The sequence below is a fragment of the Antedon mediterranea genome, chromosome 1 (genome assembly GCF_964355755.1).
Source record: "Antedon mediterranea chromosome 1, ecAntMedi1.1, whole genome shotgun sequence".
NCBI classification, from domain to species: domain Eukaryota; kingdom Metazoa; phylum Echinodermata; class Crinoidea; order Comatulida; family Antedonidae; genus Antedon; species Antedon mediterranea.
This window is the reverse complement of record NC_092670.1, coordinates 21,603,223-21,616,118: the sequence shown is the minus strand read 5'-3', so window position 1 is coordinate 21,616,118 and position 12,896 is coordinate 21,603,223. Positions and strand designations below refer to the sequence as shown.

At 34.8% G+C, this 12,896-nt stretch overlaps 2 protein-coding genes across 3 annotated transcripts; one reads left to right on the top strand and one right to left on the bottom strand.

The window, feature by feature from the left end:
• The first annotated feature begins 981 nt into the window (after positions 1–981).
• LOC140062492 (probable ATP-dependent RNA helicase DDX5) lies at positions 982–9,837 on the top strand. 2 transcript variants are annotated; one of them, XM_072108737.1, is made up of 12 exons: positions 982–1,185; positions 1,507–1,717; positions 2,215–2,311; positions 4,713–4,846; positions 4,996–5,061; positions 5,342–5,644; positions 5,869–6,041; positions 6,244–6,354; positions 6,474–6,535; positions 6,702–6,761; positions 8,091–8,324; positions 8,468–9,837. In XM_072108737.1, the coding sequence occupies exons 1-12, from the start codon at positions 1,112–1,114 to the stop codon at positions 9,016–9,018; spliced, it is 2,076 nt and encodes a 691-aa protein (XP_071964838.1). In that variant the 5' UTR covers positions 982–1,111; the 3' UTR covers positions 9,019–9,837. The 2 variants fall into 2 exon arrangements, with proteins under 2 accessions (XP_071964838.1, XP_071964847.1); XM_072108746.1 differs by lacking the exon at positions 2,215–2,311 and adding an exon at positions 2,081–2,174.
• Positions 9,838–10,431: 594 nt separating this feature from the next.
• Positions 10,432–12,170, bottom strand: LOC140062503 (ragulator complex protein LAMTOR2-like). The gene is made up of 4 exons (XM_072108759.1): positions 12,009–12,170; positions 11,467–11,629; positions 11,238–11,327; positions 10,432–11,027 (listed from the first exon to the last, which is right to left on the bottom strand). Exons 1-4 carry the CDS (start codon positions 12,077–12,079, stop codon positions 10,968–10,970), a joined length of 384 nt encoding a protein of 127 aa, XP_071964860.1. The 5' UTR covers positions 12,080–12,170; the 3' UTR covers positions 10,432–10,967.
• Between the last annotated feature and the right edge of the window lie 726 nt (positions 12,171–12,896).

Here is a 12,896-nt window from a genome sequence, read left to right as displayed (position 1 = left end):
TTATAGGCAGATTTTACCGAGATCACGGCTAGTTTCCAAATAATGTAAAATCTTAACTTATGTTAAAAAAAGCGATCAGTGGCTTTACATAATAACCTAAAATATATAAATCCATATTTTCAGTTAGGGTTGTTCTACCCACTGTTTCATTAAGATTAAGTTTCCACAGTGTCGGTGGACACCTGTTATTATTTTCTTGGATTAACTTAATTAAATAACAGTGTTTTTTTTTTCAAATTGCCCACCACATAAACACTCATTTTCTCAAACCAAATATGTGATAATTACTAGTGTTCATGACAATGCGCCATAATTCAGTGCTTTGAAAAGACACCAACATGATTTTCTTTATTTTAAATTAAAAGCCGTGATTCAAATTCCTAATGGTGTGCACATTTATATTTTTTCAAACAGCGTTAAAAAACCAATCGTTCAGGCATAAGGTTAAATAAAAAGTATAAAAAATAATATTAGGCTATCTGAATATTCGGAAGCACTCTTTACCAAAAGGCATCATCACGGCGTTCTAATTTACGGTAACGCCTCCTCCAGTTATTAAATACGTTGTGTTAAGTATGTCTATTGATAAGTGACAACCACCCCACCCGCAATTATGTGCCACCACACCCAGTCAGACTTTCTTCAGCTTCACACCATTTTCACGGCGGTCGGTCGAGCGGGAACCATTTAAAAAATCAAAAACAATAGAGGGGGCAAAATTGTTAAAGACTTAGTACACTCCACTTCAATGTCAATTAGTAACAAAATAGTTCTTAATATTTAAGTTAATAATATTATTAATAATTTTTAAGAAAGTAGGAACAATAAAAAAATTAACAAAGTTATAATATAATCATGTTAAAGGAAATTTATATTGTTAAAGAATACATTTTTTGGAATTGTTAAATGAAAAGGTGCGGAATAATATATATTTTTGCGGAAGTACACAGTCAATCTCTTTGATGATCGTCGTTTTTCGTCACACGACGTTCTTTTTCTACGAATTCTCATTTACCGGTTGAGAACAAAAGTATCACGTCAAATTAGGACAGAATACCTGGTTTAAAACAGTTTAATATTTGAATAAATAGTGTTGAATAATCACATAAATATGTCAAGGTTTGATAGAGGGGACAGGTATCATGATTCTGGTCGTAGCGACAGACGAGGAGGTGGTGGCGGAGGGTAAGTTTTTAGTTATCAGGCGGCGCGGAAGCGTGGTTAAAAAATAGCCTCTATCTGTACTGATGTACTGTGAATAATTAATGAAAGCTTTATGTGTGCGTATCCTCTTATTCTAGGCCTAGCCTAGCCTATATCTAATGCACTCCATTATTTATTTTAAATAAGGAAGTCTCCAGCAAGTCTAAACCAATACATTCATAAGTTTTATTACAAATTAGAAAAACAGCAATTAAATTAGCCTATTTTCAAAATGATTTTCCCTTTTAATTTTATTTTATGCAGTGTTTTACTTACTAATTAATATTACAATACCTATTGCAGATATGGTGGTGGAGGCAGAGGAGGATTTGGTGGTGGAGGACCCAGATTTGGTGGTCGAGGCGGCGGAAATAGTGGAGGCGGTGGTGGTATGCGTGATAAATTCAACGATCCAGGCTCAAGATTGAGAAGGCCACGATGGGATATGAAAGATCTGACTCCCTTTGAGAAGAATTTCTACAGAGAGCATCCTGATGTTGCTCGTAAAACACCAGTACGTTTTATAAAAAAATATACATGGTTCTTTCATTATGTTTAAATAAATGAGCATAAAATGATGGTTTTTACTATGTACAGTAAACAGTATTGTACTTACAGTAACAAGTCCAAATACTAACCTATGTGGTATACACCATGTAATAAATTTCAATTACTTTAAAGTAAATATAATATATTGTATATTTAATAATGTAATTTAAATTTCTGACTTGCTTAAAGTTAATGTACAGAACTGTTTATAAATTATTATCTATGCAAGGCACTGGATTCTCATCATGAAGAATTTCACAAACTCAGTTTTGTGTCGTCAAGTTGTTGTTGAATTTTATATTGACATTATTTCTTTCACCCACCGCAGGAAGAAGTAGAAGAATTTCGTAAGAAACACGATATACGAGTAAATGCTGATGTTGGTAAACCTGTGATCGAATTCTATGAAGCATCTTTTCCTGGTGGGTTAATATATGATAGTCTTGATTGCTTATGTTTCAGCTCGATGTGGAACGATTCCGCAATGCTGGTGAAATCACCGTCAAGGGACGTGATGTGCCTAGGCCAGTGGAGAGCTTCCATGAGGCATCATTTCCTGGTGGGTGTCTTCCCGTCGTGGCCACGTTAGATTGAAGTCTTCGTTGTCTGTGTATACAGCGTACGAATGGCGGAGATTGTGGAATGCGTACTATGGAAAATCCCAGGAACATGTTTTGCTTTGTTTTAGGCGTTGTTGCGCTTTAGATTAACATACCATTTCGCAAAATCTTTTCCTCCATTATTAACAATTAAAGATATTAAACACGATCAACATTCATATAGTTGTAATGTCCACAAGAAATCAATTTTATCAAATTAGTACAGTAATTTGGGGTATAAGTACCTACCTCAAATCTTAAACTGTGGTGGAAATAACAAAAATAAAAGTGTTGCCTGCCTCTGGCCAATAAAAGTGATTTATAGTGTTTAAAAAACATTATAAATTGAATCCAGTTTAAAGGATTTTGCGAATTGATACAATATTTAGTTGAGCATCTAATTTCTATTTTTACCTTCTATGCTTGCTTGTTACATCTGCATGACTACAAAACTATAATCTTCTACATGACTGATACAGCCAAGTATACAATTGCTAATAAATATCTTTACCTGGCCCACAATGCGGGGAATAATATCTATCTTTGCATTAAAAAAGGGAGTTGTACCATGCATATACAGTCGACTCCGCCTAAGTCGAATCTAATGGGACCGGTATAAAAATTCGAGTTACGCGAACTTCGACTTACAGATTTGCAAGAAAAATGCTAGGCCTAGGTTCACTCACTAGCCGCGCTATGGCTAGGCCTAGTAGACCCTGCCCTGTCGCGATCGCGGCCCACGCGATGAGCCTTCTTGAATTGAGTTTGCTTAGCTAGCTAGCTAGGCCTAATAAATGCTAAGCCTCTTTTATCGGCAATGATAAACTGTATTTTCTTTTATGGTTTAAGCCCGAAACAATACGAAAACGTATAATAAATACATTTCGGTTCTTATTCGAAATCGGTATCCATTGTTTATTGCCATCTGTCTAGCACAAAATGGGTACCCACAAAACGCCGCTCAAGTTCTCAACTCTAAACAACTCGTACACTATACACTAGCGCGAGTTGTAGGAGGACGCCGCATACACTATACAACCTGCTTGAGAGAACCGATATGGTCCCACATTATCTCCTCTGTCGTTTGTTTATCGAATTACGTACGTTTCATCGGCTTTTTTAGCGCGTTGTTGCCGCGTGATTTGTGACTTCGACTTATACGATATAAATCACTAAAGAATGTGTGTATTCGGACCGCAAAAAGACGTCGACTTAGACGAATTTCGACTTAGAAAAATTCGACTTACAAATAAAAATTACACAGTAATGTATAGGAAAGAATTGGGACTTTCATAAAAATTCGACTTTCGCGATTTTTCGACTTACGCGAATTCGACTTAGGCGGAGTCGACTGTACATTGACAGGGTTATCTCAATTCTTACATTGGCTCTAAATTAATAAAAAGTTAGTTTTCTGGCTGTCTTTATAATTTCTGTTTACTTACAAAATTAATCTGCATATTTCTGTATTTATTGGTTTGCTGTGAAGAATTAACCATTTCAATATTATTATATAACACAATACTTAATGTAGCATAAAAAACTTAAGTTGTGTTTATGCAGGTAATATAAATCGCTTGTTTATTTCTACCAAAGTAACTTAAACCAAAGTACCACAAAATACCTGCCATTGTTCTTAGTGACTACTTATAGATGTATTGTCCCTTTAAACACAAAAAATGAATGGTCAAAGTATTCTAAATTTAAATTGGCCATATCAAAGTAATATTAAATTCGAGCCAAAAACATGTTTACATAATTAACAGGTAAATTAATTTGATTACATTTGTCTGGAAAATCGTCGTGAGCAAAAGTAACAAAGATTTCAAACCACAAGTATGCTAATTAGGATTGTTTACAACTCGTCACGGTTGAGAAGGCGTTTTCACACATATCACGAGGAAGTTTTATGATTATGCATACAGAGTAGCCAAACAAGCGCGTTGCATTATGAGATATGTTTTGATCGAAAACTTTGACTGGAAGTCAAAGTTATTTTTATAACAAAAAAATGTCTGTATTTCAGTTAAATAATTATTTTTCCAAACACATTTATGATACTTCAAACTGACCCACCTTTTTTTCGAAATATTTGTTTTTGTATTTTTTTGGAATTAGTCAAAGGGACAATACATATTTAATAATTTTAAAGATTATGTTGTACCAAATTTGTACGTGATCTAAAGAGCCACATTAATATGAAGGTTTTTAAATTAAATGAGGCCCAAGTTTTCTAATCATGATCTACGTATTTCAGTTTTTAAGTGTATTGACCAAATGTTGTAGTTCTGAATCTAAAAACTAATTCAGTCTAATACTTTTTAAAGAACCTAGTTTTATTTACTAATGTTTGTATTGTAGATTATGTAATGGATTGCATTATGAAACAAGGCTTTAAACAGCCAACTGCTATTCAGGCTCAGGGCTGGCCTATAGCCCTCAGCGGACGCGATATGGTAGGCATTGCAATGACTGGTTCAGGAAAGACACTATCGGTAAGTATACCTCATCAAAATCCTCGTAATTTGTTTGTTTCCTGGGTCACATATAACCCTGATGTGGTCCTTAATTGGATTTATGCTACTTGAAGTATTAATTTCATTCTTTAATGTATTTGCAATATTATTTTTTTTTCTATTTACAGTACATTCTTCCTGCAATTGTACACATCAACAACCAACCATTTTTAGAGAGAGGTGATGGCCCTATAGTAAGTACATTCATGTTTTATCATTTTATACAAATAATGAATGTTCATCAATAGGACTGTGATGTGAATACAAGTGTTCTCCCAATTAAACGAATACAAGAGTAGACCTTTATTAAATCAGTTCCATTGAATGTCAGGACAAAATTAAAAATTCCCAATGAGGGAAAATAGTGCATAACATATTACATTAGCACTGTTTGAAAGTGTGGACAAAATCTGGTTCAAATAAAGAATCTTGGTATCTTAAAAGTTATTTATGAAAGTCAACTTTGTGTTTCAGTGCTTGGTTTTAGCACCAACGCGAGAGTTAGCCCAACAAGTCCAGCAAGTGTCGGCACAGTTTGGTTCCTCTTCACGGATTAAGAGTACGTGTGTATATGGTGGAGCACCGAAAGGACCCCAAATACGTGATCTAGAAAGAGGAGTTGAAATTTGTATTGCTACCCCTGGTCGTCTTATAGACTTTTTGGAGGCAGGCAAGACAAATCTACGAAGGTGTACTTACTGTGTACTAGATGAAGCTGATAGAATGTTGGATATGGGATTCGAACCCCAGATTAGGAAAATCATTGAACAGATCAGGGTAAGATGGGAATAAATGTATAAAGCTTTGCCTACACTATCAAACTGACCAAAAAAAGTGTGATGTGTCCAAATATGGTAGTGATATGCCCAAATATGGTAGTTATATGCCCAAATATGGTAGTGATGATATGACATTACGTGTCCATATATGGAAACCATGTAATTGGTTCATGCGCATCACAAACTGGTGCTGTATTTACAAATATATACTTATTTGTTTAGCCTGACCGTCAAATGTTAATGTGGAGTGCGACGTGGCCGAAGGAAGTAAGACTTCTAGCGGAGGAGTTCTTGAAGGATTACTCGCAAGTTAACATTGGTTCACTAAATCTATCGGCCAATCACAATATCTTGCAGATCGTAGATGTATGCGACGAGTCGGAGAAAGATATGAAGTAAGACATTTCTTTTCAATTTTTCCTGAGAATACAATCGTATGCATTGTTTATAAATACAATAAGTCAAAAATACTGTCAGTTCATTAGGGTACTTTGTTTATCAAGTATTTACTTTTTCTACAATTACAATTTCTGCACAGTAACATTTTATACATTTAAAATTTACGAGACTAAAAGTATGCAATGTTTTTTTTAACAGGTTGATTAAACTTCTTGAAGAGATTATGCAGGAGAAGGAGAATAAAACTCTCATATTTGTAGAAACAAAACGTAAAACCGATGAACTTGTGAGAAGGATGAGGAGAGATGGGTAATTACAATTTTATATTCATGTTAATTCAGCAATCACAAAACTGTAAAATAACTAAATAAATTTAAACAAATTACAGTTTTGGTGTTATGCTAATTATATTATATTCAAATTTACAGGTGGCCAGCAATGTGTCTACATGGTGACAAGTCTCAACCAGAACGTGACTGGGTTTTAAAAGGTCAGTAGAAGTAAATGTTGATGTAATTTATTTACCCAACCTACCAGGCCCACACCTGTGTGTATTAATGGTCTTCATTTGGAAACTTTACTGTCTATGCTTTTGCTGCTTATTGAAAGTTTTTATATCGCATTTATATTTTTAATATTTTATTTTTTTTCTCCAGAATTTCGCTCAGGAAGCTCTCCAATTCTTGCTGCTACTGACGTTGCATCTCGTGGACTAGGTTTGTACTTGATGATACATGTAGTATTGGTATTAATTACTGATGAGTATGATGTTGGGTGAACTTGCTGATGTACTTTTATACATATTAACAAAAATGTGTATCCATATACATGTGTGATATTCTCACTCTGCATATATGGCACCATTTAATATGGCCATATGCTTATATATGGGCATATCATTCCTATGTCATGGATATATCAGTTTTGGTTGGGATAATCTATGGTTTGGTATATAATATAATACATTGTGTAAGTTGTTTAAAGTGGGCCATGTAGACGGGGCCATTTTATTGATAATGTATGTGCACATTTGTAATGTTTTTTTTAAATGTATAATTTTTGTTTGTTAAAATAGCACATATTCACTCTTCTCTGTTTTTTTAGTCTCTTTTTCATAGATGAGGCTGTCGGCAGGACCCGTGGCATGACACTTCGTCGACTGAGCGGGAGAGAATTGGGGTTAACCCCTGGTGATCAATTAGCGATACTTATTGACCATGAGATTGTTACTGACAGTCGGTAAACCACTCTGCTCCTAATAACAGCTTGTCTAAGGCTAGGATTAAAAATTGCAGTATGCATGGTTAGTACAAAGCTGTTTGGAGCAGTCGAACACCCCTGGAGGTCTTCTAAACCTTTATCACATTATTCTGTGATTAAATTTACCCTTATTACACCCATCTTTATCCCTAACATTCACTGTTTAATAGTGGAGTTTGGTTTTTGCTTGGTGCTCCTTTATTGCATTGGTTCGTTGCAAATGTCTACAAACCAAGACCAATAACCATCTCTAGTGAATGGAAACAAGACGCTGGAAAAGAAGATACGAACCAAGACGCTTAAGCTATCAAGTCACGATCTCTCTCCCGCACCATGTGGTTGGATGTCATGTCGGGGAGTCTGCCAAGATGGAAGAGTTTTTAAAATATAGCAAGTACTCGACAACATTCCAGTCATCTTTACACCGACGACATTCTCGGTATAGAACTCTTTGTCTTATCGCAAATTACAGTCTCTACCGTGTAATTATGGCAAATACTCCTTTTCATGTGTGATTTGTTTGGTAGACTGTAGAACTGTGATTTGACAAGGAGAGATGCATATTCCAGTCGGCAGATTTTTTCCTTAAAAGCATGTAATATAAATTTGCGCAAAACATATTATGTGGCGTATGCATCAGACTGGGTTGAGATATTGTTTAGTTAAAAATTATTTTTATTTTATTGGACAATTTTTTTCAGCATATCAACATCTTTGATGTTTCGTTTACTAACTTACTCTTTTTTCTTCCCTCCTTTACTGTCCCAATTCTGTCACAATCACAGATGTGAAAGATGTCAAGTTTGTGATAAACTATGACTACCCGAATAATTCAGAGGATTACGTGCACCGAATTGGGCGTACGGCGCGTAGTAACCTCACAGGAACTGCCTACACATTCTTCACTGCGTCTAATGCCAAGCAAGCAAATGATCTTATTGGTGTGTTAAGTGAAGCCAAACAGCAAGTGAACCCAAGGCTGATGGAGTTGGCTCAATGTGCAAGAGGTTTTGGCAAAGGTAAGACTATTTGTTTTGATGTGATGCAAATTCCCTAGTTTCACCTTGCGAACAGATTTGTTGCAGCAATCTGAAATCCAATGCTAAACACTGAATAGTGCTATACTTTTGATAATTGCTACATATTTTATGGTATTTTTTAGGTCGCAGTCGTTACAGGAATGGTGGTAGTTTCGGAGGTGGTGGAAGAGGTGGACGGTTTGATAGTGGACGAGATTCATCAAGAGGTGGGTTTAGAAATTCAATGGGTGGTGATAGAAACCGAGCTGGACCTCCAAGAGGTGGCATGTCAAATGGTTATTCTGGTGGAAATCGCAACGGTTATGGCTCAAGACCTCAAAGTGGACCAGCAACCAACGGCATAGGCCCAAGGGCGGATTCACGTCCACAGAGTAACGGTCCACCCAAGAGTGGCCCTCCACAGCACAAGCCACAGAGAAATGGACCACCACCAATGCAGAGCAGGAGTGGTCCACCACCACAGAGGCCAGCACAACCCCCTGCAGCAGCAACAGCACCTCAAGCAGCGCCGCAGCAACACCAGCAACAGCAAATGATGGCACAAATGGCAGCTCAAGGAACAGATCCATCACAGGCATCTATGGATCCTGCTATGCAGCAATATTACCAATATTACTACCAATACTGGCAGCAGTATCAACAACAGGCTGCTACAGGAGCCCCAACTCAGTAAACCTGCTTTGTATGTTCCTTATCAAGGACCTGCTTCACCCTGCGTAAATCTCCAAACCCAACATTTTGTGATGCTTGTTTTAACATTTGCTTCAGTACAGACTGTATGCTTTAAAAATGTACTTTTTCAAACAAAAATGGAATTTTGGCAATGAATAATTTAATTTTACCAAACTTGAATAAAAAATAAAATGGTAATCATTCTAAACAGCCAAATCATACAACCGAAAGAAAAAAAGAATTCTATTTTGTATTGATCTTTAAGGTGTTGAATTACTGTACAAATACCAACAAACCTTTGAGGAAAGTTTTAGAAAAATGTATAAAAAATCTTTTTAGATGTTAACATTTGCACCCAGGTAATTTTTTGTTCAGTTTTATACAGTAGTTTTTTACACACCTTTTGTCTGAAGTTATTTATTGCATAGTACAGAACATTTCCTATGGAGTTGATAGAAGACCAAATTGTATATATGATGGGGAGTTACCTTTGTGCACTCTCCATTTGGAAATGTTTAGTAATAAAAAATTAGACTCAAATGTCAATTGTGAGTTGGATAGATCAGATATTATATAATTGATTTGTTAATGATCTGGTTTTATTATATTATGTAGTGATTTCCTAGCTTCATTTTGGCTTCATTTTTTATCTTAAGATTATTTATTGTATACTTAAGAAAAATTAAGCTTGTGAAGATTCATTTCTTTGCAGACTTTTAATTAAGTTTTAAGATATTCAGTGTGTTCTCAGTTATGTTACTTTTTTTTGTAAGCCAAAACTTGTGTCGATCATAGAATTATTAAATAACCTTTAAATGTATGTAATTATATTGTTGCTTGCTTGATTGATCTTAAGCGCTGTCTACACTATCAAACTCAGTGACAACTAAGTTTGATGTGCCCATATGGACATGATGTCATATCACTACCTTATTTAAGGATATCACTACCATATTTGGGCACTTCACATTTTTTGGTCAAAAAGTTTGATAGTGTTAACTGATCTTAGAGTTGGCCATAACTAGAGTGATTTGTGTTAAAAGGACAGTTTGTGGACAAATAGATGAAATGGCAGAAAAGGACAAAATTTAATCTGAAGTTACATTAGTTGCATGCTGTGCTGCTGAAAATAATGGTGTAGAAAGTACACTATATTTTTGACGCTGATGAGCAAGACTCGACAAATGACAAGACAAAAATTTTTCTGACAAAATTTGCATAAAGAAACTTCTTAATGACTATTTTTATCCTTCTCTAGAATGCCTGGTGTAAACCCAAACCCAAAATTGTATAGTGTGCTGTACAGTAATGACCATTCACCAACACATTTAGAATGGTGAATCTTACATGGTCTTTTTAGGTATTGCTCCTGGGATAATTATGACTTTGACATAACAAACAAACGGCAGTAATATTGAATCTTAAATATTTTATTCAAACTATACATTGTATACATTATTACTCATGTTAACATGGATCCCTTTTTGGAACATCATGATCTTGAACTCTGTTTATAGCTCTGTCTACACTATTAAACTAGTTTGACAACAAAAGTGTGATGTGCCCAAATATGGTAGTGATATGTCACCAAGTATGATAGTGTAGAACAGAGCTTAAGAGTAATTCAGAAGCGAGTAAAAAATACCTGAATCAAATGTACAAAAGAATGTTTGTATGTATGTCAATCAGGTATTATTTATTATTTGTTGACACCAAAATGATGATCAAAATTTGCTATTTTCTATTAAATTTGTTGTCAAAGAAGTGTCTGTACAGGTAATTACATCGAGAAGTATAGACTGGCTATAGCTGGACACAGCTTCCCCAGCTTCCCCAACTTCCATCATGCCAACCCCCCTGCCTCATGGTTAATATTCCTCCTTCTAACCACCCACACAGCTTCAAGTTGGTAGTCTCGTAGCACACCAATGTTACCAAGAGGAAAATACATTATGTTGTAGCAGCTACTTGTGTTAGAGGTTCTTCTAAATATTCTACCAGTGCTTTTATCTGACAAAGAACAATTTGTGAATTAAATTATGTTGATTAAAAATATTTATATACAGGTATATTTTTTGAAGGTTTGATAGTGTAGACAGAGCTTAAAGTAAACTTTTGAGAAGACTTGACAGTTCTTTTCAGAACTACTGTGCATCCGTTTTGTGAACTTTATACAATATACTGTTGATTTAGATTATAGAAATAATAAGTTATTTTTACCTTAGCCTTCAGCATACCAAATCCTACATCTGGGCCAGAGTATATACACAGAAGAAGATTTGCAACTTCACTGATTGCCACTCGACCATCCTATTTGGAAAAAAGAAAATATAATTGAAAAGAAATTACTTTCTTAATTAAGTTTATAAAGCTATATATGTTTAGGCTGATAATGAATGAATGAATGCAACATTTTTGAGAGTGATAATTAATGCATACTTATTCCTACCTCACATTCCATAAGTATTAGCTCCAAGTTGTCTTCATTAAAGGCTATACGTCCATTCTTCTCATAAGCAGACCAAATATTGCTGGCAATGGCTGCTGTCACCCTTGCATCTTTGTCTCCATAACCGGAAAATGCTAACAGGTTACCCTCAAGATTGAGTAGTCTGAAGGGAATTAATCAATTTTATATTTTGTAAAATTTTCTAAAAAAAGTATATACTGTACTGTAGTCTGTACATTACAATTATTACTTATGGCGATAAATAAATATCAACAGTGAGTCAGGATATTTCATTTTTAGATCTAGAGACTAGTCTAGCTGATTCTATTATCATGCTGGTAATAATAACTTAACACTATAGTAGTAGTACTGATAACTACTAGGTTAGAGACCCGTTTAGAGTACAAGAGAGTAGTGGGTTAACCCAGGGAGGATACCTCCCTGGTTAACCTACCCGGCAACTACTGTAGGTAGGCTAGGTAGATAGACTAGACGAGGGCCTAACTAAATTAAGTTGTTTTTTTATGCTTTTGAATACTCACAATGTACTTTTAACACCTCCTGTATTAGCTTGACTTAATACTTGGGTAAGAGCTTTCGGTTTTAGCATCATCGAAACAGGATTTCAGTAAAAATTAATTAAGAAAACACTTAATTAGGCTAGGTAATGTGACACACGGAAAGGTTGAAAGAATTGTGAACCGGTCACATGCAGGTATATAAACTATACCAAATTGGCGAGTAAATCATGTTTTACTTTTTAAACCTCGCAACGTCTGGTTGAAAAGGCTACTCGGACCAATAATTTCTATTAGCCTAGGGGTTATTGCGATTTGGACGTTTCTGATTGGCTGTAGCCATGGACTATATTGATTAACACTGTTCTGATTGGTTGTAGCTTTGAATACATCTTCTCGGAACTCGTCCTTAATACAATAGCAATTTAGCACAGTGTTTTACTATATAACCAGATAAATAATAGGAAACATTTAATAATTTGATAAATGACATTTAAATAGCAATTTAGGTAAATGTCTTTTGAAATGAAATTAAATAAATTATAACCAATTTGGTTAGAGTAAAACACAATGATAAAGAATAGGAAACATTTAATAATATGATAAATTACATTTACATAGCAATTTAGCACTGTGTTTTACTATAACCAATTTGGTTAGAGTAAAACACAATGATAAAGAATAAGAAACATTTAATAACATGATAAATGACATTTAGCAATTTAGCACTGTGTTTTACTATAACCAATTTGGTTAGAGTAAAGCACAATGATAAAGAATAGGAAACATTTAATAACATGATAAATGACATTCACATAGCAATTTAGCACTGTGTTTTACTATAACCAATCAGATTAGAGTAAAACACAATGATAAAGAATAGGAAACATTTAATAATATGATATATAACAT